Source organism: Leucoraja erinacea, chromosome 3 (genome assembly GCF_028641065.1).
Source record: "Leucoraja erinacea ecotype New England chromosome 3, Leri_hhj_1, whole genome shotgun sequence".
In the NCBI taxonomy this organism is placed as follows: Eukaryota; Metazoa; Chordata; class Chondrichthyes; order Rajiformes; family Rajidae; genus Leucoraja; species Leucoraja erinaceus.
The window spans coordinates 4,567,184-4,594,252 of record NC_073379.1 but is presented as its reverse complement, the minus strand read 5'-3'; the positions used below and the strand labels follow the sequence as shown (position 1 = coordinate 4,594,252).

Genomic DNA, 27,069 nt, shown 5'->3' with positions numbered 1-27,069 from the left:
ATGCCTGTGACTCTGGTTCGATCCCAACTACGGGTGCTGTCTACAGAGTTGATCTCCCCGTGACCTGCATGGGTTTTCTCCAGGTGCTCCGGTTTCCTCCTATGCTCCAAAGACGTACAGGTTTGTCGGCTAATTGGCTTAGTAAAATTGTAAATTGTCCCTGGTTGTCCCTGGTTTGTTAGGATAGTGTTAGTGTGTGGGGATCGCTGATTGGTACAGTGGACCTCTAAACTAAACTAAGGTAAAAAGATGTTGAAGGTAAAAAAATGTAAACGTAGTCTCAATTTCAAACTGAAATAATATAGTTGCTCCTATCAAAGCAAAGATAAGGATTGTTGTTAGATGCAGGCTGCCAACTGAAGAAACCAGCATCCTTTTGAAATCGACAAAAGATAGGGGGGCATATTTGTAAGTTCCATGGGGGCAAGCGTGTATGTCACGTTACTTGGCTTTTTTAATTCCAAATTCTACGGTAGAAAGAGTTTTTTTAAATGATTGGGATCAAAAGCAACATTGAGCTTTTGGGAGTGCAAGTCTCGACCATGCTTATTTCCCACAGGATCAAAAAAAGTCCTGGTTGGTGTAGGGCATGATACACTTGCTGAACTCAAACCAGGTGAAAAACATTGCTGCTGGCTTGTAATGAAGAGGCTTTATAAGGCACTGATGAGACCATATTTGGAATATTGTGTACAGTTTTGGGCACCACATCTGAGGAAGGATGTGCTGGCGTTGGAGAGGGTCCAGGGGAGGTTTACGAGAATGATCTTGGGTATGATGGGGTCAACAAATGAGCATTTGACGGCACTGGGCCTGTACTCGCTGGAGTTTAGAAGGATGAAGGGGATGATCTCATTGAACCCTACCGAATATTGAAAGACCTAGATAGAGTGAATGAGGAGAGGATGTTTAATGGTAGCGTCGCAAACCAGAGTGTGCAGCCTCAGAATAAACGGACTAACCTTTCGAATGGGGATGAGGAGGAATTTCTTTAGCCAGAGGGAGGTGAATCTGTGGAATTCATTGCTACAGCAGGCTGTGGAGACCAAGACACTGGGTATTTTTAAAGCGGAGATTGATAGATTTTTGATTAAGGGTGTTAAAAGTGTCAGGGAGAAGGCAGGAGATTGGCGTTGAGGGGGGAAAAGCAGATCAGCAATGATCGAATGACAGCGTATACTTGAGGGACTGAGTGGCCTAATTCTGCTTCTATATCTCAAGGTCTGTGAATGCTCTCATTGTTGTGATGGATAATGTAATTTAATATTTGTTTCAGTGCCGTAAGTTTTGTTTTTAATTGTATTAACTTTATGGGTAAATAAAACTCTCATCTTGTAACCATATTTGTGTCAGATTAAGTCACTGAATGCATTAAAACGCAGCCAGCATCATCAGAGGCCCACACCACCCTGGCCACACACTTGTATCACTCCTGTCATCTTGATGATGCTATAGGAGCCTGAAATTGTAACATCCAGGTTCAGGAACAGCTTCTTCCCTACAGCCTTCAGGCAATTAAACACTACGACCTCCAAATAAGCTCAAAGCTACATAGACTAGGGTGCATTGGTTTTGTCGTTTTTGTAATATTATTGTTCGTTTATTTCATGTGCATGTTTAGTTTAGAGATACAGCGTGGAAACAGGCCCTTCAGCCCACGGACCAGTATTCCTTACACACTAACACGATCCTATATACTTGGGACATTTTACAATTATACCAAGCCAATTAGCCTGCACATCTTTGGTGTGTGGGAAAAATACAGATATCCCGGAGAATACCCACGCAGGTCATGAGGAGAACGTAAAAACTTTGTACAGATAAGCATCATTGTCAGAGTCAAACCCGGGTCTCTGGCACTGTAAGGCAGCAACTCTATCGCTATGTCGCCCATGTATGTATGTATATGCGCGCGTGTGTGTGTGTATATATATACATACATTTGTGTGTGTATTTACTGAACTTTTTTGTTAATTATATAATTTACAGAGTACTATGTCTACATATTCAGTTGTGCTGTTGCAAGTAAGAATTTCAGTGTTCCGTTTGGGACATATGACAATAAAACACTCTTGACTCGATCTTATCAGAAATCTCTTGCGGTGTGTTCTAAAGTACCTTACCCTGCTGAGCTCTAGGTATTTGACACAGTAAATTGAGTAAATAGGTAAAATTAGGAAAAGATTCCTGCAGGAATGATATTGCCAGGAAGTAAACTGCTGCTCACTTGTAGTTCTGGTCTGCTTATCGGAGCGGTTTATCAAGGGGCACTGTTGGATCATCCTTATCAGTCTCAAGGGGCCTCTTGTAATGTTTACAACAATTCCTTTGTGTGGTGATAGTCGACACATTTTTGTGCCTGTTCTGAGTTATGTCTAACGAGTTTATGGTTTGCACAGGCTTTTAATAATTTAAGGGAAGTGCAAGAGGTCTGGATGGTCAAAGGATAGTCAGCCATATTGAAGTCAGAGGAGGCCTGTGGGAATGCTATACTTTTAAAGGTGTCCCATAAGCTATGTTTGAAAGTGTGATGGGTCCATCACTTAATTACTGTGTGCTGCTTCCAAAGAAGTATTAAAACATTTGCAGTAACTTCATAGAACAGAAAGAAACCAGTTTGCACGGTAGAAGGCACTCAATTGCAACCTTTCCCAACTCTTCAGAGGTTTTCAGGTTTCAGAACAGTCAATTCCAACCAGCCAGAAACTGTACCTAATTCAGTACACCTTTAACACCATTTACTATGCCAGCAGCATTGTTTGTTTTGTTTCCTTCACCCCCAACAGCTAATGCAGTCTCCTGTGGATTGCATGAGAGGTTACTGAAAGTACGATGTACAGAAATGCTCTCTAGGAACGCACAATATTGTAGGATCAAGACCTTCGTACTGCAAGATATGTTAGATAACAAAAAAAGTAAATTGCCAGAGCACTGACTCGTTAACTTTAATGTCAAATAATTCACCAAAAGAAAATAGTCTTGAGGTAGACAGGCAAGGCAAAATATTTAAATGGGATACAAAGCATCAACACGACCTGCAAAAAGGTAATATGATTAACAAGAAACTGCCGATGCTTGTTTATGCCAAAGAAAGACACAAAATGGAGTAACTCAACGGGTCAAGCAACATCCCTGGAGAACATGGATAGGCGACCTTTCGAGTCTGAATCCGTCTTCAGATTCAACAAGGAAAAAGTTCCTTTTTGAAAGGAACTTGGTTAAAAAATAAATTGTGAAAATACTGCCATTTTTTAATTTCGTTGGAGTGTTATACATTTTGAGTAGCTAATTTCTGAGTCATTTAAATAGTCTCAAAACACGTTAATGTAGACTCTTTAATGTAGATAGACTCGAGTGTTTGATAACAGCAGTGGGAGAGATGTTGACGAACACTAACGATGCAGAACATTTAATCGTAGTTATCGGGGGAGGGGTGGTGGTGGTGGTGTGTGCGGGGAGAGAAACTGGCTGGGATGTGGTATTAAATCAGAGATTTTTCAACAAGCTAGAACTATGTGCCAAACGGTACCTCTGTGCTTCGGATCACACATTGGGGAAAGTTTACCAAGAATTACAGGTTGTAGCCTAGACATACTGTGCCCTCCATCATGTTTGGGACAAAGAACCATCATTTATTTATTTGCCTCTGTACTCCACAATTTGAGATTTGTAATAGAAAAAAAATCACATGTGGTTAAAGTGCACATTATCAGATTTTAATAAAGGCCATTTTTATACATTTTGGTTTCACCATGTAGAAATTACAGCAGTGTTTATACATAGTTCCCCCATTTCAGGGCACCATAATGTTTGGGACACAGCAAAGTTATGTAAATGAAAGTAGTCATGTTTAGTATTTTGTTGCATATTCTTTGCATGCAATGACTGCTTGAAGTCTGCGATTCATGGACATCATCAGTTGCTGGGTGTCTTCTCTGATGATGCTCTGCATGGCCTGTATTGCAGCTATCTTTAGCTTATGCTTGTTTTGACAGCTAGTCTCCTTTAGTTTTCTGTTCAGCATGTAAAAAGCATGCTCAATTGAGTTCAGATCAGGTGATTGACTTGGCCACTCAAGAATTGACTATTTTTTAGCTTTGAAAAACTTCTTTGTTGCTTTAGCAGTATGTTTGGGATCATTGTCTTGCTGTAGAATGAACCGCTGGCCAATGTTTTGAGGCATTTGTTTGAACTTGAGCAGATACGATGTGTTTATACACTTCAAAATTAATTCCGCTACCACCATCAGCAGTTGTATCATCAATCAAGATAAGTGAGCCAGTACTTTCAGCAGCCATACATGACCAGGCCATAACACCCCCACCACCGTGTTTCACAGATCAGGTGGTATGCTTTGGATCTTGGGCAGTTCCTTCTCTCCTCCATACTTTCCTCTTGCCATCACTCTGATATAAGTTAATCTGCGTCTCATCTGTCCACAAGACCTTTTTCCAGAACTGTGATTGCTCAGTCCCTTTGCTATTAGTAAGCTCACCGGTGCCCTCTTTCTTCTTAATGATGTTCCAAACAGTTGATTTTAGTAAGCCTAAGGCTTGGCTGATGTCTCTTAACAGTTTTATTCTTGTTTCTCAGTCTCATAATGGCTTCTTTGACTTTCAGTGGCACAACTTTGGTCCTCATGTTGATAAACAGCAATAAATGTTTCCAAAGATGATGGAAAGACTGGTGGAAAGACTAGGTGCTGAGTGCTCTCTTATACCTGCATTAAAGAGGCAATTAAACACACCTGAGCAATTACAGACTCCTGTGAAGCCATGTGTCCCAAACATTATGGTGCCCTGAAATGTGGGGACTATGTATAAACACAGCTGTAATTTCTACATGGTGAAACCAAAATGTATTAAATAAAATCTGACAATGTGACAATGACAATGTAATAAAATCTGACAATGTGCACTTTAAGCATTTTTTTCTATTATAAATCTCAAATTGTGGAGTACAGAGGCAAATAAATAAATGATGGGTCTTTGTCCCAAACATTAGGGAGGGCGCTATAAATATATACATTTTCTTTTAAATGGGCCACAAAGATCTGTAGATGCTGGAATTGATTTATTGAGGGAAAGATACAACATGGAAACGGGCCCTTTGGTCCACTGATTCCATGCTGAATGTAACACTATTTCTGTTGTTCCGCTTTCTCATCCACTCCATACACACTGGGGGCAATTTACAGTGGCCAATTAACCTGTAAACCCACACGTCATTGGGGAAACCAGAGTACCCAGAGGAAATCCACACGGTCACAGGGAGAAGGTGCAAACTCCACACAGACATCACCCAACATCAGGATCAAGCTCGGGTCTCTGGTGCGATGAGGCAACAGCGCTATCAGCTGCGCCATGGTGCCACTCTTAAGCAAAACACAAAGTGCTAGAGTAACTCAGCAGGTCAGTCAGCATCTCTGGAGAAGGGGAATAAAAGATGTTTCGGATCGTGGCTTCTTCAGACATGGAGTGATTGAATAGGTGACGTTCTTGGTTGGGACTCATCTTCAGATCCTTCCCATCTTTTTAATATTTATATATGCTTGTGTATATATACACAACTCAGAAAATTGAAGGATAATGAAGGTCCAAGAAGGTTCTGAAATGGGTATATCAATTTATTTTCTGCTGGATCCACCGAGTCAAAGGAGTTTGACATTGGCAAGAATAATGGATGAGCTAGACAAAAATATATATATATATGGTGGAGTTCAGAGCAGGTCAGAGCTTTACGAAGCACAGTTTAGGTGACAGGAGACGGGCACCCAGCAGAGTCACCTATAGAGATGACTCCAGCAGATGAAATACGACAAGCGATTCTGGAGTATTGGGCACATAATATGATTTGGAATGGCCTTGGTGATGACTAGACCATGGGGTTGGAAGCTTGTTATTGGCTCATTCGGAGGAAGACCGAACTATGGTATAGTTTTTGCTTAAGTAACTGAGTAAAGATTTGGAAGAAACTGAATAAAATATTTTTACTTTTTATTGTCCAAACAGTGTCTTTGTGATTCCCTAGATTTTGGTCTTCATGAGTTGTATCTAAGTTACGTTGCCTTTCTTATCTTTGTTTGTACATTTACCTAAAACTTCAATTATTATTCTCGGATTTAAGATGTTCCATCCTAGTCATACAGCACAGAAACTAGCCCTTCGGCCCAACTCGTCCATGCCGACCAAGATGGTCCATATGCAATGATCCCATATGCACTGATCCCACCTGCCGCGTTTGGCCCATATCCCTCTAAACCAGTGGTTCTTAACCTGGGGGTCAGAAAGTTGTTTGGAACTTTACCGGGGGACATGAAGTGGTCATAAATAACATATCCATTTGTTGAGTCCATTTTTAGGAACCCAACAAATGTACATACCACATACAGTATTTTGTTCCTGTATGCATGTACTTATGCCAAAAAGGTTAAGAACCACTGCTCTAAACTTTTCCTATCCATGTAAACCTTTCCTATCCATGCTGTTTAAATGTATGATTGAGAGTATAAAACCCTAGTGGACCAGTCCCACCAGGCGATTTTTTTCGGCGACTGCCGCCGCCTGTCATAGTCGTAGCAGTCTACCTCCTAGTTGACGGCCAGCTACGGTAAGCTACCGACAACCGGTGACCCATTAGGAAGTCCACCTATGACCACACCTATGACAACCTACGTCCACCCGTGACAAGCTACAACAAGGTAAGACAATTCAGCCAGTTGACGTAGGTATTCGGCAATGGAATTCACCGGTGAGCCCCTGGCGACAACCTACGACAGCACCTACGTCAGGAGAAGTCAAGCTACGCTCATTGGCCTCAGTCGCCTAAAAAATCGCCTAAGTGGGACAAGGGCATAAGGCATGATATGTCCATGCCTCTGAGCCCATGTAACTGTCCAGGTGTCTTTTAAATGTTGCTATTGTACCTGCCTCACCTACCATCTCTGGCAGCTCGTTCCTTATACCCACCACCATCTGTGTGGAAAAAGTTGCTCCTCGGTTCCCAGTAAATCTTTCCCCTCCCACATTAAACCTGTGTCCTCTGGTTCTTGATTATCCCCTACACTGGATGAATCGGTGAAGCTTGGAGCAGGAATCCCCATGGATGCAGATCACATGCCAACAAATACTTCCAAAGTGTTAATAATGGTTTATTACTGTCATTTGTTGCATGGCAACTGTTTCCGCAGAAAGCCACCGACTGGTTGGTTCTTGATTTCTCTTCAGATTCACACAGGTTTCCAGCATGAGATCATCTGGCCCTGTCAACCACACTGTCTCCCGCTGGATGAAAAGCTGCTGCCTCAACTGCTCAAGGAGGCTGGTTACAGCACTCACATGGTGGGCAAATGGCACCTTGGCATGTACAAGAAAGAATGCCTCCCGACACGAAGAGGATTTGATTCCTACTTTGGTAACTACCTTCTTTTGGTTCATTGCCATTTAATTGAATTTACACTCTTCTTGAACTAGTGTGAATGGGTGATCGAAGGTCAGCATGAGCTCAGTGTTGCAAACGGCCTGTTTCCATGCTATATCTCTACATATATCCATATGTTTATCCAAAAGCCTTTTAAATACCACTATCTTGCTTGCATTATATTCCTCAAAGGCCCCATCTGATGTCATCTATATTACTAAAAGTAAAATCTTGAACACTTCCTGTTTTCTGTTTCATGATTTTTGAAAAAACGGGTGTGATTTTTGGCCATCTTACTCAGAGTCCCCCTCGGCTGCGCAGGCCAAGAGGATTTTTCCCATCGATGAAAAATCAAAGAGTTATTAATGCTTAAAAAATGTTGAGATTCTCTCTGTTGCCCCTGCAGGGGGGAGGGACTATAAAACCCGGAAGTGTTGCGTCTCACTCAGTCTCTGCAAGATGGAGGGAACGAGAGGGTCACATTTCTCTGAGCTGTGAATAACACTGAACACATGTATACTCAACTGTGAGTGCCCTTAATGTGGTTTGAAAATGAAAATGTGGTTGCTTTGAAATGCTGTTGTTTGTTGGTGGTGGTAACTGCTTTGAAATGCTGCACTGCCAAAATGGTTGTTGTTGTTGGTGGTAACTGCTTTGAAATGCTGCACTGCAAAAATGGTTGTTGGTGGAAACTTGACAACTTCCTGTTTGTACTGTATATTGATTTTAGATAAATCGCTACCACTTACGATTGTGATTTTTGGCCATCTTACTCAGTCCCCCGCCGCTCATCAGGTGCAGAGGATTCTTCCCATCAATGAAAAATAAAAGTGTTATTAGTGTGTAAAAAAATGTTGAGAATCTCTCTCCTGTCAATCACGCCATGAAGGCCACGTCCCTTCCGGTTGGAGGAGGATGGATTATAAAACCTGGAAGCGTGGGTATGGCTCAGTCTCTGCAAGATGGGGGAGGGAGAGGTCACGACTGTCTGAGCTGTGAATCAACTGAACACACTGAATGTTTACTGAACAGTGAGTGTGGTGTTGATGTGGTGTTTTGTGTGGTTTTATAGTGGTTTTAGGGTGGTTTCACCCTGCTTGAAATGGTTTGAAACTGCATTTGAATGTAGTGGACTGGCACCCTGCACGAAATGGTATGAAACTGCACATGAATTTGGTGGCCTTGCACCCTGCGTGAAATGGTATGAAACTGCACTTGAATTTGGTGGCCTTGCACCCTGCGTGAAATGGTATGAAACTGCACATGAATTTGGTGGCCTTGCACCCTGCGTGAAATGGTATGAAACTGCACTTGAATTTGGTGGCCTTGCACCCTGCGTGAAATGGTATGAAACTGCACTTGAATTTGGTGGCCTTGCACCCTGCGTGAAATGGTATGAAACTGCACTTGAATTTGGTGGCCTTGCACCCTGCTTGAAATGCTATGAAACTGCACTTCAATTTGGTTGTCTTGCACCCTGCTTGAAGTGGTATGAAATTGCACTTGAATTAGGTGGCCTTGCACCCTGCTTGAAATGGCATGAAACAGCACTTGAATTTGGTGGCCTTGCACCCTGCTTGAAGTGGCATGAAACGGCACTAGAATTTGGTGGCCTTGCAACCTGCTTGGTGGCATGAAACTGCACTTGAATTTGGTGGGCCTTGCACCCTGCTTGAAGTGGCATGAAAATGCACGTGAATTTGGTGGCATTGCATCCTGCTTGAAGTGGCATGAAACTGTACTTGAATTTGGTGGCCTTGCACCCTGCTTGAAGTGGCAGGAAACTGCACTTGAGTTTGGTGGCCTTGCACCCTGCTTGAAGTGGTAGGAAACCGCACTTGAATTCGGTGGCCTTGCACCCTGCTTGAAATGGAATTTCAAGGAATAGCCGTGAGTCAACTGCTAGCCCACCAGCCGTGAGTGAGCTGCCAGTACATCAGGCTTGAGTGACTGAGCTGCCACCCCAAGAATCCATTTGGCCCACAATGCCCATACTTGCCCTCTGGAAACCAGTCCCTTTAGCCCACAACACCCATGATCAAGTGACAATAGGTGCAGGAATAGGCCATTGAGCCCTTTGAGCCAGCACCGCCATTCAATGTGATCATGGCTGATCATCCCCAATCAGTACCCCGTTCCTGCCTTCTCCCCATATCCCCTGACTCTGCTATTTTTAAGAGCCCTATCTAGCTCTCTCTTGAAAGCATCCAGAGAACCTGCCTCCACTGCCCTCTGAGGCAGAGAATTCCACAGACTTACCACTCTCTGTGAGAAAAAGTGTTTCCTCGTCTCCGTTCTAAATGGCTTACTCCTTATTGTTAAACTGTGGCCCCTGGTTCTGGACTCCCCAACATCGGGACCATGTTTCCTGCCTCTAGCGTGTTCAAGCCCTTAGCAATCTTATATGTATAAATGAGATCTCCTCTCATCCTTCTAAACTCCAGAGTGTACAAACCCAGCTGCTCCATTCTCTCAGCATATGACAGTCCCGCCATCCCGGGAATTAACCTTGTAAACCTACGCTGCACTCCCTCAATAGCAAGAATGTCCTTCCTCAAATTAGGGGACCAAAACTGCACACAATACTCCAGGTGTGGTCTCACTAGGGCTCTGTACAACACATTGAATGGTGGTGCTGGCTCGAAGGGCCGAATGGCCTACTCCTGCACCTATTGTCTATTGTCTAAAGCCCATGTTAGAAATCTCATTCTCAAAATTTATCAGGAATCTTGGTTTAGTTTTTCCTCAAAGAAACAGGCTCTTCTGACTTGGCTAACAAGTCTCTACCCATTTACCTTTGGATAGCAGGTTCAGTGTGCTGTTGTGAGTTTAACATTTTGTTTACCCTTCATGCAGGTCTGAAATATGGTCTCAACTCGAATCATCCCCTATTCCCTTTTCTCCAGAGATGCTGCCTGACCCGCTGAGTTACTCCAGCATTTTGTGTCTATCTTCGGTGTTACCCAGCATCTGTAGTTCCTACCTATACATAGAATATCTACATGTTACATTTGGTGTAACCAAGGCAACGGTTCGGTTTCACTCAGTCTTGCTATCATCAGTTACCCACATTCATGAATTATTTCGTAGACAGTGGGGCAATTTGTGAATGTTATCTTTCCACACTCGTTCTTCTATCCCCCACCCCTTTCCCGCGCTATCACCTGAACTTTCTGCCTTTCACCTTGGGTTTCATGGAAGTCCCTGTGGCTAAGATTAGCGGACATGACACACGGCAGGGACTGCAGCTAATGATTTTCCTCTTGTACTGCGGTTTATGCTAGTTATTCTTTCAGCCCTTGTACATTGTTGGAGGCAGCACACTGTAGAAATGGGTGGTGTATTCACTGGACCATATAGTGCACAATGAGGTATTTCAGCCTGGTGAGCTTCAAAAGGGTTACCCACTTTACTGCCCCTTTCTTCTCTATAACTCACACATGAATCCTCTAATGATTTAATTAACTCAGATGCCACCAAACCTCCACCTGGCTCTCTGCTGATTTTTATTTTTTTCCTATATTTTCTGGCCAGTTACTGCAAAAACTGTAGTGTCGTTTAGAGTTACAATGCGGAAACGGGCCCTTCAGACCACCGACCAGCGATCCCTGTGCACTAGCACTGTCCTATATACTAGAGGCAATTTACAATTTTTACCAAAGCCAGCTAACCTACAAATCTGTACGTCTTTGGAGTGTGAGAGGAGACTGAAGCACCCAGAGAAAACTCACGTGGTCACAGGGAGAACATACAAACTCTGTACAGACAGCACCCGTAGTCAGGATTGAACCCAGGTCTCTGGAGTTGTAAGGCAGCAACTCTACCGCTGCATCACTGTGCCACGTTTGTAATCTTTCATTCTATCGATGTAAAATCTGTTTATCTTTGATGGAACTGTTAAATATAGTGTGTTATTCTTTTTGGAACATTTGATAAATCAAAGACATTTTGATCAATTAAATATCTTCAGAGACCCACACCACAGTAACCACTCTCTTATTTCACCCCTTCCATCGGGAAGAAGGCTTAGGAGTCCAAAAACTGGCCAATAGATTCATAAAGAGTTTCTTCCCAACACCTCTTGAACACTGCACAACATTTTCCTCAACTGTGAACTTCTATGGACTGTTTTTGGTTGCACCAAGGACCTTTTTTTTGTTGCACTTGGATTGTGGTCATTAATTTATTTAATTTTGTTATATATTATCTACGAGCACTGTGTTTTTAGGCATGATATGCTGCTGCAAGTAAGAATATCATGGTCCTGCAGTTGGTGCATCTGACAATTAAATGTCGACACAGGAATCTAATGTGCTGTCATTTTCTTTGTTACTTCTTTAACATTTCAGGTTACCTGTTGGGCAGTGAGAATTATTATACACACGAGCGGTGTTATCACATTGCACCATTAAACATCACTCGCTGTGCACTGGACTTACGAGATGGAGAGGAAGTTGCCACTGGGTTCACCGGCATATATTCGGGCCATTTGTTTCCACAGAGAGCTGTCGACCTTCTATCCAAGCATAACCCAGCACGGGTAGGTACACAACATAGAACACTAAATAAGCCTTTTTTGTCAAAGCATAGATACAAAACGCTGGAGTAACTCAGCAGGTCAGGCAGCATTTCTGGAGAAAAGGAATAGGTGACATTTCGGGTCGAGGCCTTCATTAGGCCCTGACTTCAAACCCAGACCCTGAAATCAAGACTTCATCAGCTGTCTTGCCAAAGCATAGTAGACACAAAATGTTGGAGTAACTCAGCGGGCCAGACAGCATCTCTGGAGAGAAGGAATGGGTGACGTTTTGGGTCAAGACCCTTCTTCAGACTGATGTCGGGAGTGGGCGGGACAGAGATAGAACGTAGTCGGAGACAGTAAGACTAGTAGGAGAACTGGGATTATTATTTTAAGTATGTCTTAAATGTATGTTTTAATGTTTCTTGTATGTTTTATGTGGGGGGGGTGGAGGGGTGAACGACCGGGGGAAATTTTTTTTCAGTTACTTACCTCGACGGAGAAGCGATTTTTCTCCGTGTCTCCATCTCCATCTCCACCCCCCCCACCCCCGTTGCGGTCTACAACGTGGACTGGTGCGCCTTTCCTGGAGACCAGCCCGGAGCTTCAAGCTGCGGGTGCGGCGCGGAGTTACCATTGCGGAGCGGGCGATCCTTTGCCGAGGAATGCCAGCAAAAGTGCTCCGACCGCTGGGCCTGTGGACTTTAACACCATGAAGCCTGCGGTCTCTGGTAAGAAGAGGCCGACTCGGGAGCTCCATTCCGTGGAGTGTTCCGATCAGTCCCGACACCGGAGTTTCTGTGTGTATTGTTGCTTTTCACGTAGTATGGTAACTCAAATTTCACTGTACCTTAATTGGTTAAGTGACAATAAACGCGGACTTGAACTTGATGTGAAGAAAGTGGTAATCAAAGAAAATGATATGCACAGTGATCAAAGGTGCCATTTAGCAATTTGACAGGAGGAAGCTCTGTTATAAAAATGGAGAAGGAAGGATCGGAAACAAGTGTCGCGGGCTAGATCTAAGATGATGACGGTGCAGAAAGGAATGATACTGATGATCAGTCTGAAGAAGGGTCTCGACCGGAAACGTCACCCATTCCTTCTCTCCAGAGATGCTGCCTGTCCTGCTGAGTTACTCCAGCATTTTGTGTATATCTAATGATCCTGATGAGTTGATATTGAAGTTGGGGAAACTGAATGGAACAATGATACAAATGACTTCATAGGAGAGCTTAACGACAACTATTAGCTGTTTGTTTTTTTTCTCTCTTTTTTTAATTTGTGGATTCAAAGCTGCAACATGGAAACTGGCCCTTTGGCCCACCATGTCCATGCTGACCATCGATCACCCAGTCACACTGGTTCTATGTTATCCCACTTTCACATCCAATTCCCAACATACTAAGGGTAATCACAGGGACCAATTAACCTACAAACCTGCACATCTTTGGGATGTGGGAGGAAATCTGAGTACCTGGAGGAAACCTTCGTGGACACAGGGAGAACGTGCAAACTCCAAGCAGAGACCACCCGGTCAGAATTAAACCATGGTGTCTGGTGCAACAAACTCTGCCATCTACGGCACTGTGCCGCCTTCTAAATAAACATGACACAGACAAATGTGATCTCTACAAACTCTGAAATTGTAATGGGTTCATGAGCCAAATTTCTACAGTAGGTGAACATGAACATTGTTCATTTGGGTGCATCTGTATAATATGTGCCCATGGTGCTGTTACTAAAGTAATGCTGAGCTAGAATGTTTTTAACTAAAAGTGCCAAAATGACCTGATTTAATAGACCAAGAAAGAATCCAATTATCTGCACACTGCATACTAATTTGCATTTCTTTAATGAGCATTATTGGAAGCTAAAAAACCGAGACTAATTATATTTATTATATTACTAGAGCAAGTGCGGATCCGTTGGGTCCTGTTCCCGCAACGCAATCTATTATAACATAAAACTGATCTTGGATGTTTACTTGTGGGTTTGCTTGCTTGCCTGCTTGAACTTTTTCTTTGATTCACATCTCCTCGAAAACCCGACGTGGTAATGGTGAAATTTTTACATATTCTGGTAGAGATTGACCTCGAGATCTCAAAAATCCCCTCGTCTAAATATTGGATTTATTATTTCCCGAGTTTTTAACTAAATTTGTTCACCAATCTGACATTTTTAACGAGCTGGATGACGTCGCAATGGCTCCTCTCGCACAGTTGACCAGCACTCTGCCCAGCCCGAGGCCCAGCTGTTTCTAAATCAGGCTGTAATGCATCCTGATATCCAGACAGTCAAAAATAAAACAAGCTTGATAAAAGATAAAGGGTATAACATTTAGTATGAGATTTAATATTGAAGTCTGATTAAAAACGGAAAAGGAACGAGACAGTCTGTTGGCGAGGCCGCCATTACACCTGTCCCTTTACCTCCCCCCTCGACTCCTTAGATGAAGGACCCCAACAGTCTTTTCAGGCGAGGCAGAGGTTCATTTGCACCTCCTCAAACCTCATCTACTGTATCCCCTGTTCCAAGTGTCAACTTCTGTGCATCGACAAGATCAAGCGCAGGCTCGGCAATCGTCTCGCTGAACACCTCTGCTCAGTCGTACCTGATCTCCTGGTTGCTCAGTACTTTAACTCCCCCTCCCATTCCCAATCTGACCTTTCTGTCCTGGGCCTCCTCCGTTGTCAGAGTGAGGCCCAGCGCAAATTGGAGGAACAGCACCTCATATTTCACTTGGGTATTTCACATAACAGCACCCCAGCGGTATGATCATTGACTTATCCAACTTCAAATAGCCCTTGCTTTCCCTCACTCTCCATCCCCTCCCCCTCCCCAGTTCTCCCACGTCTGACTGACCCCTTGGTTTTATCTCTTATTTGCTTTGTTGTCACCCTCTCTTAATGATCTATTTTGCACTTTCCTTGAGCCACATCTCTTTTGATGTCTTGTTTTCACACCTTACCCTTCCTTATCTCTGTCTCTCCCTCTTCCCTGACTCTCAGTCTGAAGATGGGCCCCGACCCAAAACGTCATCCATTCCTTCTATCCAGAGATGCTGCCTGTCCCGCTGAGTTACTCCAGCATTTTGTGTCTATCCTAAATCTGGAGCTGTGTGTTTTCAAACTTTTTGTACCTCTTTCCAGATGGGAGAGGGGAGAAGAGGTAGTGACAGGAGTGAGACTGGTCCTTGATTATGCTGGTGATCTTGCTGAGGCAATGTGAAATATCGATGGAGTCAGTGGAAGGGAGGTTGTTTTGCCTGATGGTCTGGGGGGCGACGGCAACAACTCTGCAATTTCTCGCGGTATTAGATGGAGCTGTTCCCAAACAGGCTGTGATGCATCCTGATAACTAGACATTCAAAAATAAAACAAGTTTTCCAATGTGTGCCCTCTTTGCAGCCTCTGTTTCTCTACTTGGCTCTTCAGTCAGTTCACGAGCCCCTTCAGGTCCCCGAGGAATACATGGAGCCATACAATTTTATCCATGATGCGGATCGGCGCCACTATGCGGGAATGGTGTCAGTGATGGATGAGGCTGTCGGGAACATCACTGATGCCCTGCAAAGATATGGATTCTGGAACAATACTGTCCTGATCTTCTCCACAGGTAGGCCAAGAGACGAGGGTAACGTTATTATTTTCTGTGGAAGGCAGAAAGAGTTGGCAATGGGAAGATATGATTGGTGGTGGGATCACTTCAAAAGTAGTGATGGAATAGAAGCCTTGTTTAATTTTTGTGGCAGCTCGATGGCGCAGCGGTAGAGTTACTGCCTTACAGCGCCAGATACCCAGGCTCAACCTTGACTACAGGTGCTGTCTGTACGGAGTTTGGACGTTCTCCCCGTGACCGCGTGGATTTTCTCCAGGTGCTCCGGTTTCTTCCCAAACTCCAAAGATGTACAGGTTTGTAAGTTAATTTGGCTTCGGTAAAAATTGTAAATTGTCCCAGTGTGTAGGATAGTGTATGGGGATTGCTGGTCGGCACGGACTCAGTGAACGGAAGGGACTGTTTCTGCGCTGTAACTCTAAACTCTAAATTAAACTCTAGTGGAAATGTTGGAGAATGATGTGTTGAATGCCGTGGTTGGTGGGGTGAAAGGTGAGGAGCAGGAAAACTCTATCCTTATTCCATCTGGCGAGAAGAGGATTGAGAGCAGACATGAGTTAGAGATCCATATATGACCTTAGGCATGTCAGACATCTATGACAAAAACTACATTTGCTAATGAAAGAGAACGTTGTGAATGTCTTAGAATGGAAAGCCATATCTTGGGTCAAGATGCTACAGAGACAGAGAAATTTAGAGTAGGGGATGGCGTCTTTACTGGAGGCATGGTGGGAGGAGTCTAGATAACTGTGGGAGTCCATGAGTTTGCAGTTACATCAGTTGGTAGTCTTTCTACGATGGAGAAATAAAGATCAAGTAATGGGTTAGAGATAGTCTAATTTGAGAGAAGGGTGGAAGTCACTGGTAAAGATAATGAAATTAACGAGTTCTGTCAGGTGCAGAAGCTGCCTCGATGTAGTCATCGATGTGGCAGCGAAAGAGTTAGTGGATGGTGTCAGTATACAATACAATACGGTTTATTTGTCACACTGCACATAAATGCAAGTATACGTTTGGAACAAAGACTGTATTGTTTGGAACAAAGACTGTTTGACGTATCCACCAAAATGGCAGGCATAGCTACATGGCTAGACCTTTAACTTGAAGAAAGTGAGAGTTGCCAAAAGAGAAGTTGTTACCCAAACCACCTCCTCCCCTGGTACTTTCCCTTGCAACCGTAGGAAATGCTACATTTGTCGTCTTACCTCCCTCCTCGACTCCATCCAAGGACCCAAAGAGTCTTTCCAGGTGAGGCAGATGTTCACCTGCACCTCCTCCAATCCCATCTATTGCATCCGCTGCTCTAGGTATCAGCTGCTCTACATCGGTGAGAGCAAGAGCAGGCTTGGCGATCGCTTCGCCCAACACCTCCACTCAGTTCGCATTAACCAACCTGATCTCCCCATGGCTCAGCACTTCAACCCTCCCTCCCATTCAGAATCCAACCTTTCTGTCCTGGGCTTCCACCATGGCCAGAGCGAGTCCCACTGCAAATTGGAGGAGCAGCACCTCATATTTTCGCCTGGGTAGTTTACACCCCAGCAGTATGAACATTGACTTCTCCAATTTCAGGTAGTCCTTGCTTTCTCCCTCCTTCCCCTTCCCAGCTCTCCCACTGCCTACTGTTTTCGCTTCCTTCCTTTCTTCTTCCTGCCTCCCCACCCCCACATCATTCCGAAGAAGGGTCTCGACCCGAAACGTCACCCATTCCTTCGCTCCATAGATGCTGCCTCAACCGCTGAGTTTCTCCAGCATTTTTGTCTACGTTAGATTTTTCCAGCATATGCAGTTCTTTCTTAAACATTTTGGCTACCTTGTTAAGGGTGAGGATAAGTTCCACCGGACTGTGAGTGGAGGGATGATCCGGACAGACTCTTGGTAATGTTAATGCCAAGGATGATTCAACGATACTTTATTGTCACATGTATCTAGGTACAATGAAATGCTTTGTTTTGCAAACAACCCAGTAGAATCATACATCAGACCTCACCTGGGCAGTACACATGAGTTGCCACGTTACTGGCACCGACAAAGTTTCATAAAGTTAATCGGTTTTACCTTCTTATCGGAGGCCTCCTGCTGCTGCACGTGCCCCCCCCCCCCCCCCCCCCCCTTGGGTCCCCCTTTGTTCTCAGCGGCCCTGCTCGCTCTGGAAGCCCACTTGCTCTCGGAAGTGCTCTCGACCCTCTCAACCATTTTGTAAATGCTGCAGCCATCACTCCAGCCGTTGAGTTCTGTGGTTTGTATGCATGGGGAAGGCCTATAGCTTCTGGTGTACAAAACTGCAGCGCCATGGTCTGTAATCTATTATGTAACCCTGGCTGCAGACAATTATAGCAACAATGGTGTACAGTGCTCTTAAATGGCTGGTGTAAACCAGTCAAACAATTGCTATTTTCCTAACTGCATAATAAGTGCACAGTTGAAAGTTAATTGAAAACAAGTATAAGTGATGGAGCATTATATCTTTTCATGGCAGTGAGCTGTTATGCACTTCACATTAACTCTAGAAGGAGAATTGCCTGTGCAATTGGCAAAAAGAAAATGTTTGAGCCGTGAGGAAATATTGGGAAATGGATCGGTTGATGCTGGTGCAGTGATCTTAGTGACTGCCTTCTCTGCCTTGTAAATCTATGATCGAGAGTATAAACTCTTCTCACGTAATGTCCATGCCGACCAAAATGTCCCATCTAAGCTAGTCTCATTTGGCCCATGTCCCTCTGAACCTATGTACCTGTCCAAGTGTTTTTTTTAAGTGGCCGAATGACCTAATTCTGCTCATAGAAATTATAATTATAATAAATACTATTATTGTACTTGCCTCAACTACCTCCTCTGGCAGCTTGTTCCATATACCCACAGCCTCTTAATAAAAATCACCCTTCAGGTTTCTATTAAATCTTTCCTCTCCCACCTTAAACCTATGTCCTCTGGTTGTTGATTCCCCTACCCCGGGTAAAAGACTGTGCATTCACCCTATCAATTCCCCTTATGATATTATACACCTACGACTATTGATGGGTGGCGCCGTGGGCCGGCAGCCTCGCCAGCAGCTGCATGTCCTTTCCAATATAGTTTTTGTTTTTAGTATTTTAGTATGCCTAGAAGTGTGTGTGTGTTGTTAGTGTGGTGTTGTGTGTGTGTGTGTGTGTGGGGGGGGGGGGGTGGGTGTGATGGGGGAATGGGGGGGAAACTTTTTTTTAGTCACTTATCGGTGGAATGCGACTTTTCTCCTAGTCGTATTTTCGCCCTCCCTCACGGCCTCACAGCTTGGATTGATGCAGCCTCTCCTGGAGTCAGGACCTAGAGCTTCAGCAATGGGCGCAGCGCAGACTTTCCATCGTGGAGCCAGGCGATCCCTTGTCGGGGGTCGCCAGAAGAAGTGCTCCGATCGCTGGCCTGCGGACTACGACATCCTGAAGCCGCGGTCTGCGGAGCTTCTAGCCGCGGGTGTGGCGTGGACATTCCATCGTCGAGTCTGGGATCCTTTGCCGGGGATCGCCGCAGAAGAGCTCCGACCGCCGGCCTGCGGCCTATAACATCGTGAAGCCCCGGTCTACGGTAGGAAGTGGCCGATTCGGAACCTCCAGGCCGCGGAGTGTCCATCCGTCCCGACGTCGGAGTTTCGAGCATCCCGACGCGAGGGCCTGTACATCGGGCCGTCCCTAGCACATCTTCAGGGTCACAGAGGGAAAGCTTAAGGAAGATATGCAGGTACGTTTAATTCCCACAGAGTGGTTGGTGCCTGGAACACACTGCTAGGGATGCTGGTAGAAGCAGATACAATAGTGGATTGTAAGAGGCTTTTAGATAGGCACATAATAATAAGGGAATAGAGATTAAGACCAAGTGCGGGCAGAAGAGACTAATTTGCCATTGTGTTTGACATGGACATTGTTAGCTGAAGGGCCCGTTCCTGTGCTGTCCTGTTCGATGCTCTATGTAAATACAAAGTGGGATGACAATAGATGTCTAAAATACAGCAGTAGAATTTTTTTTCCAACAATCTTCCTGTTTAAGGATTCCTGAACTTTTAATCCCCTGTTTATATAGTTAGCATTCCCACATTGGCAGGAGTCCTAGACAGCAGAGGATTTTTATTGGGTAAACACTTTGTTATTCTAGAGACCAGAAGCTGTCTGCCATTCTGTCTGTGCACTCTTCCTGTACTCTGTGCTGTTTTACTGCAGAAGCTATTGTTCATATGTCCTTTTTTAAAATCTTTCCCATCTGCATCCTGAGCTGAAAGTTGCTTGTTGGCTTTTTTTGTGAGCGCGTACTTTTCACTCAAGGGAAGCCTTGACCAGTGTCTATGTTGTACCTCTTTCACTGCATAGCTACCAAGATTGAGTTAGATGGACAACATTTACCTGATGAACACTCAAGAGGTTTCACTGCATTGTGACACAGATGTATTAAGCAGGTTCTTGCATAGCACAGAGCAGTGGGTCACAATCCTGGGTCAGTACAAGAACAGAAGGCTAAATCCACCAGAATACAAAAATTGACACAAAATGCTGGAGTAACTCAGCAGGTCAGGCAACGTCTCTGGAGATCATGCATAGGTGACATTTCAGGTCGGGATCCACCATCGGTCTGAAGAAGGGCCTCGATCCAAATTGTCACCTATTCCTGTTTTCCAGAGATGCTCCCTGACCTGCTGGGTTACTCCAGCACTGTGTCTTTTTTTTTTTTGTAAGCCAGCACATGCAGTTCTTTGTTTCCACTAGAATGCAGCTTGTTTTATTGAAACTTCACCTGGTCCTTGCCATCCTTGCTGACTTATGGTGGCTAAGATTGAAAACAATACCCCAGCTGAGTTTTGACCAAACCTTGATAAAGTTTTAATCCAATTTCATTGGTTTTTTACTCTCTTCCTCCATTAATAATATCAAGGACTCAATGTTTAAAAAAAAATAACCTTGTAATCTTGTCCTGCTTTTGTCAAACACATGCACGTGCACACACACACACAGCTGGTGTAGTGACTTGGTCATTGCTTCTCCCCAATCCCCATACTAATATGTATTCATTCACATTTTAATTGTATTTTAAAATGCTACCCAATTGATCAATTAATGCACAATATAAATTGACACATTTCACAAATAAATGCCTGATTTCTAATCATTTATTTGGCTTAGCAAATGTCTCCAACAAGTTTTTTTTATCAATCAACAGTGATTGTTTGTTGACAGTAACTACATTTTCTACTTTCTGTAGTCGGTGTTTAAAATCTTAGCTATATCAAATGATTTTTTTTTTAAATGGGGTGGTGGTGAAATGTGATATCAGATGCATGAGAGAGATGGATTGCAGGGCAATGTGTGGGAATGGAACTGATGAGATTGCTCTCAGTGGGCTGAATGGCCACGTGTCATGAAAAGAGATACCTGTATTACCTGCTAAGTGCTTTTTATTTAACATTTACATTTCACCTAATAGTTGCAGGGAACTTCATGTACGCTAACAATGTCCAGCTCTTTCTTACAAGAAGGCATAACTTTAAGGTGAGAGGGGCAAAGTTTTAAGGAAATGTGTGCAGAAGTATTTTTATACAGTAGTAGGTGCTTGGAACACACTGCCAGGGGTGGTGGTGGAGGCAGATACCATAGTGACATTTCAGAGGATTTTAGATGGGCACTAGACTAAGTGGGGCCCGTTGGGTCCCAGTCACACGGGAGGCCTGGTCCCCCAACTCAACCCATTCCCCAACGCAATATTCCACCACTCCTCCGTTCCCCAACGCAACTCGCTCCCCCAAGCAATATTCCACCACTCAGCCATAGCCCTTAACTGCGCAGCGCGGCTCATTTCCCCTTATCCCCCAGCACTTCCTTCCCCTCCTCTTCATGTGTGTGGGAGGGAAGTGGGGGTGTGGGTGGGAGAGGGGGGTGTGTGTAAAGGGGGAGGGGGGGGGGGGGGGTTCTGTGTCTTGTGTGTGTGTGAGGGGGGAAGGGGTGTGTGTGTGTTGTGAGCGAATGGGGGGGGGGGGGAGGGGTGTGTGGGCATGGTGTGTTTGAGCGGACGGGTGGGGTGTATGAGTGGGCGGGAGGGGTGTATGAGTGGGCGGGGGGGGATGGGGGTGTGAGGGCAGGGGGCTGGGGGGGGAGGGGTGTGAGGGCGGGGAGTGGGGGGGAGAGATCTCGGAGAAAAAGACGGGGGAAGAGCCATGGGGGAGAGGGGGGTATTACTGGGGAGGGGGGCAGGAGCCAGCGAGGGGGACCAGAGGGGAAGGGGCTGGAGTTGGCGGTGCAATGTGGACTCACAGCAGCTGGTCATTCTCCTCCGCTGGGATCAGTCTCCACTTTCCGTATTGCGACATCTCCGACTCCGTGGCGGGCTGCGCCAGGCTGGGCTGGGCCACTTCCGGCCTCACCGAAATTGTGTCCAGTTGGAGACCTCTGCCGGCTATCCAGAGCGTCCCTTAGCTCCAGTAAAGACGCGATGGTGCAGGAAGGGGCGGACCGTCCCAGGGAGTGACAGGAGAAGAGACTAATCCACGTGGCTCTGACTGGCAGGAGAGGAGGTCGATCTGCGCACCTTCAGATTCAGATTCAAATTTAATTGTCATTGTCAGTGTACAGTACAGAGACAACGAAATGCATCGCTGTTTTTAAGATTTTTAAACCTTGCTAACTTTTGCAATAGACCATTGATCGGAACAAAACTTTGTGCACTCGCAGCACAGGAGAACGGTGAATCAGTTGGCGAAAAATAGCGCTATCGTGTACCGTTTTTGCGCAAATAGAAAAAACGCACAAACCGGAAGATAACAAGATCAGAGTTTTAGTTATGTATAGATAAAAGATAGATGTAGATATGCAGGGAATAGAAGGATATGGATCATATGCACGGAGGCAAGATCAGTTTAACTTGACACATCATGTAGGCCGATGTGACTGTTGCCGAGCTTTACTGTGCTATGTTCTTGGACATTTCAGAGTTGGCCACATTGCTAAGAATTTAGAATCAAAGTCAGTGGATTTCCTACCATGTGGACATTGTTGAATCAGATGGGGTTTTATGATTGTCCTGTAGTTTTGGGGCCACCATTACTGACCACAGATTTAGTTTGGTTTAATTTAGAGATACAGTGCGGAAACAGGCCCTTCGGTCCACCGAGTCTGCGCCGACCACCAACCCTGCACATTAACACTATCCTGCACACACGAAGAACAATTTATGATTTTACCAAGCAAGTTAACCTTTAAACCTGTAGGTCTTGGTCAGTTGGAGGAGACCGGACATCTCAGGGAAAACCCTCGCAGGTCACTGGGAGAACGTACAAACTCTGTACAGACAGCACCCGTAGTCGGGAACGAACCCGGGACTTATGGCACTCTAAGGCAGCAACTCTACCGCTGTGCTAACATGCCACCCGTATCTTGAAAGGTTTAATCATGCAGATTATTCACCTTAATTTCTTTCCAGAGATGCTGCCTGCCCCGTTGAGTTACTCCAGCATTTAGTGTCGATTTTTGGTGTAAACTAGCATCTGCAGATCGTTCCTACACATTCACTCCTCTTATGGTTTCTCTCGGTTAGCATTGCTTGATCATGCCACTGATGTTTTCAAGGTGGAAAGTAACAATGGAAAATATTACCGCACCAAACCCCAAAGATTTTTATCATCCTGTGCGTAAAGGGCCCTAATTACACTTCAGTGAGGGCAGTTTATATCTTGAGACTTAATCCAGTTTGTTCTTCCTATGCAGTAAATTTTAATTCATAAAATGGAACTTGCTAGCGTTAATCATTATGAAATAATTTGCTGATAACTAATAGCAGACCTGAAGCATGAATGGTGATGAAACTTGTGCTTATAGTACAAGGAGTGTTCAGTAATTAGTACACCTGAATTATGAAGCATCGTCTAGACTTTTGCCATGGAATGTAAAAGAAGTCCTTTAGCCCTGAAGAAATGAATCAAAAATCTTTTTCTTCATGTTGATCTCATTTTTTTTTTTTTTTTGAACCTCACCCTAGAAAATTAGTTCAAACAAAGTACCTAAAATACCTTGATGAGTCATTTCTTCTTGTTCATAGCATTCAAAGTATTGGGATAAATATATTTGTGAAATAGAATTGGTACAGTCGCAACATTTTAAAGGTATATAGACAGGTACATGGATTCGAAAGGTTTAGAGGGATATGGGCCAAGCACAGGCAGGTAGGACATCTTGGTCAGCATGGGCAAGTGATTGAAAATTGGATGATTTATATGGTTTGGTTGGTCACAAGAAAATCTATTCAATAGAGAATCATAGTCATACAGCGCATAGTCACCCCGAGTGGTGGCGCCATTGAGTGTGGCAGCCTCGTCTGCAGCTGTTTGTTCTTCACCCTTTTTTTATTTTTAGTTTGTCAAAATGTTTTGTTCTGGAGGCCTTTAAGTCTTTTTATGGGGGGGGGGGGGGGGGGGGGGCGGAGGAAGCCGTTTTTACCAGACACTAACTGGTCAAGATTGCGAGAAGCCGTTTTTCCTCCGAGCGAGCCGCATTTTCGCCCCCTCCTCGCGGCCTACCATCTGGATTGGCTTTTCCTGTCGGAGACCGGCCAGAGCCTCGTGCTGCAGCTTCAGCGGCTGCGCAGCACTGAGGTACCATCGCGGAGCGGGCGATACCTTGCCTGGGTCGCTGTGTGGAGCTCCGGAGTGCTACGACTGCCAACTTCAACATCGTGGAGCTGTGGTCTGCGGAGCTTGCAGCCGCCGCGGCGCTGACTTTATCATTGTGGAGCCTGGGATCTTTCGCCGAGGTCGCCAGTGCTGGAGCTCCGCTCAGCGCAGCCTTCGTGGAATTCGGGAGCCGCGGTCTCCGGGAGGAAGCGCCCGTTTCGGAACTCCAAGCCTCTGAGAGCTTTCTTCCGACGCCGGAGTTCCATCATTCCGGCGAGAGGGCCCGACACATCGGGCCACCCTAGCGGGGACAGCGAAGGCCTCAATAGGCCCCAACCCCGGGTGAACATAGAGGAAGTGGACTGAACTTTGCTGCCTTCCCTCACAGTGGGAAACATTGATCACGCTGTAGGGGGGATGTTTTTTTTATGTGTAATGTTAAATTCTACAATGTTGTGTTTATCTTATTTGTGTGCTGCAATGGCAACTCAAATTTCACTGCACCAATTGGTGTATGTGACAATAAATGTCCTTTGGAAACAGGCCCTTCACCCCAACTTTTGCCCATGCTGACCAACATGCACCATCTATACTGGTCCCACCTGCCTGCATTTGGCGCATATCCCTCCGATCCCGTCCTAAGCATGTACCTGACAAAATGTTTCTTAAGCATTGCAATAAAACCTGCCTTCTCTGGCATCTCGTTCCATACACCCACCGCCCTTTGTGTAAAAATAAAGTTGCTCATCAGGTCCGATCAAATCTTTCTCCCCTTCTCTTAAACGCGTGTCCTCGGGTTCTCAATTCTTCTACTATGGGCAAAAGACTCTGTACGTTTACCTGATCTATTCCTCTCGCGTTTCCTCTCAATGTTTAACCATCAGCCATTATTTCATTTTAGAATTAAGTTTAATTTTTTAAATTATAAGAAGAGGTGAGTATCAATGTAGCTATATCACTCCCATTACTTTTGTCACCAATGTTAGCAAAATATAACCTTAACAATTTTAATGATACATTCCTGGCACAGTACCCATTAAATACCAGGAAATGTTCTGAGCGTGCTACGAAGGTGTTTGACTGTACAAATAACAATTGTCCGTGTGCAAGCGTAATGTCTGGTGCCATAGAGTGGTATTCTGCAACATCTCCATTATTAGTCTGTGCACATTCTTCAAGGAACTGTGGATGTTGGAAGCTTGAGTAAAACACAAAGTGCTGGAGTAACTCAACAGGTCAGGCAGCAAACGTGAAAGCAATGAAGAGCTGACGTCAGACTGAAGAGTTCCCAACCAAAAACATTGCATATCGATTCCTTCCGCAGATAATGCGTGATGCATAGGGTTACTCCAACACTTTGTAAGAATTGAAATGCGTTGAGTTACTCCAGCACAAATTTTGCCAGAACGAGGGTCTGAGCTATAATAGGGAGAGGTTGGACAGGCTAGGACTCTATTCCTTGGAGGCTGAGGGGTGATCTTAGAGGTGTATAAAATCATGAGAGGAATTGATAAGGTGAATGAGCAATGTCTTTTACCCAGAGTAAGGTAATCAAAAAACAGAGGACATTAGTTTAAAGTGAGAGTGGAAATATTTAATAGGAACCCGAGGGGCAACTTTTTCCATACAAAGGGTGGTGGTATATGGATTGTGTTACCAAAGGAGGTATTTGAGGCAGGTACTATAACAACATTTAAAAAACATTTGGAGAGTTACATGAATAAGAAAGGTTGAAAGGAATATTAGCCATGTGCGAGCAGGTGGGACTAGTATAGATGGGGCATCTTTGTCGGCATGGGCAAGTTGGGCAGAACGGCCCGTTTCCTTGATCTACAACTGTATGGTTCCGAGTCCCAACTGGAAACGTCGCCTCTCTATTCCCTCCACAGATGCTGCCTGACCCACTGAGTTACTCCAGCACTTTGTGATTTGCTCAAATCATTTAGATCATGTTCCTGTTTTTGTACACCAAGGGCTTTTGCATGGGTTGCAAAATGCTCCTGGGATTTAGTTTTGGCCAGCACTGATATAATTTTATGGTTACTGGCCCATTGCTAAGCTTTATGACACAACAATTATAGCCGCATCATTTTACTAACTGGCAAGTCATGATAGATCAGGGGCCTGGGGGTTTCTCTGTGGTTTCTGTGCAATTGCAGATTGTAATGCTGCTACAAAAGCTGTACTGTACTTGTTCAAACTCTCTGCACCGCACTGTCTGCATCTGTTGCCAGCAGCGAGTTGGTGGCTAAACACAAATGCATTGTGTGGTGAGAGGATGGCAATGTCTTCAAAGATCCTGCAACAAAAGTCGAATATCACAAGACATTCAAGCCCTCTGCACTTACTCATACTGCTTCAATTATAACATTTACAGTCATAGAGTCTTACAGCGTGGAAACAGGCCCTTCAGCCCATTTGCCCACATGGCCCAGCATGTAAATACACTGTAAATGGCTCGATTGTAATCATGTATTGTCTTTCTGCTGACTGGATAGCACAACAAAATCTTTTCACTGTACCTCAGTACAAGTGACAATAAACTAAACTGAACTGATGTCTCATCTACCCTAATCTCGCCTGCCTGCATGAAAGCCTGATATTAAGCGTTTCTGACAAATGGGACTGTTTTATTTTGGAAGTAAATTTGATCGATTAATAATAATTGTATTTATAGAGCACTTTAAAAACAATCATAGTTGCAACAAAGTGCTGTACATCACTAATCATTGACAAAAAAAGTTAATACACACCAACAATAACAATCAAAAGAAATAGTAGGAAAAGACATGTAAAATAAAGAAACACCAAAAACACCAAGAACAGAAGCAAAGTCTCAGGCATGGTCAAAAGCCAGGGAGTACAAATGTGTCTTAACACTGGATTTGAAGAT

At 44.5% G+C, this 27,069-nt stretch overlaps 1 protein-coding gene across 1 annotated transcript in view; it reads left to right on the top strand.

The window, feature by feature from the left end:
• The window catches only part of arsb (arylsulfatase B), a 90,798-nt gene that overhangs the window by 10,271 nt on the left and 53,458 nt on the right, over positions 1-27,069 (top strand). The window contains exons 2-4 of the mRNA XM_055631609.1: positions 7,227-7,413; positions 11,769-11,959; positions 15,349-15,556. Of these exons, the coding sequence (XP_055487584.1) occupies positions 7,227-7,413; positions 11,769-11,959; positions 15,349-15,556 (586 nt within the window). The remainder of the gene's footprint in view (positions 1-7,226; positions 7,414-11,768; positions 11,960-15,348; positions 15,557-27,069) is intronic.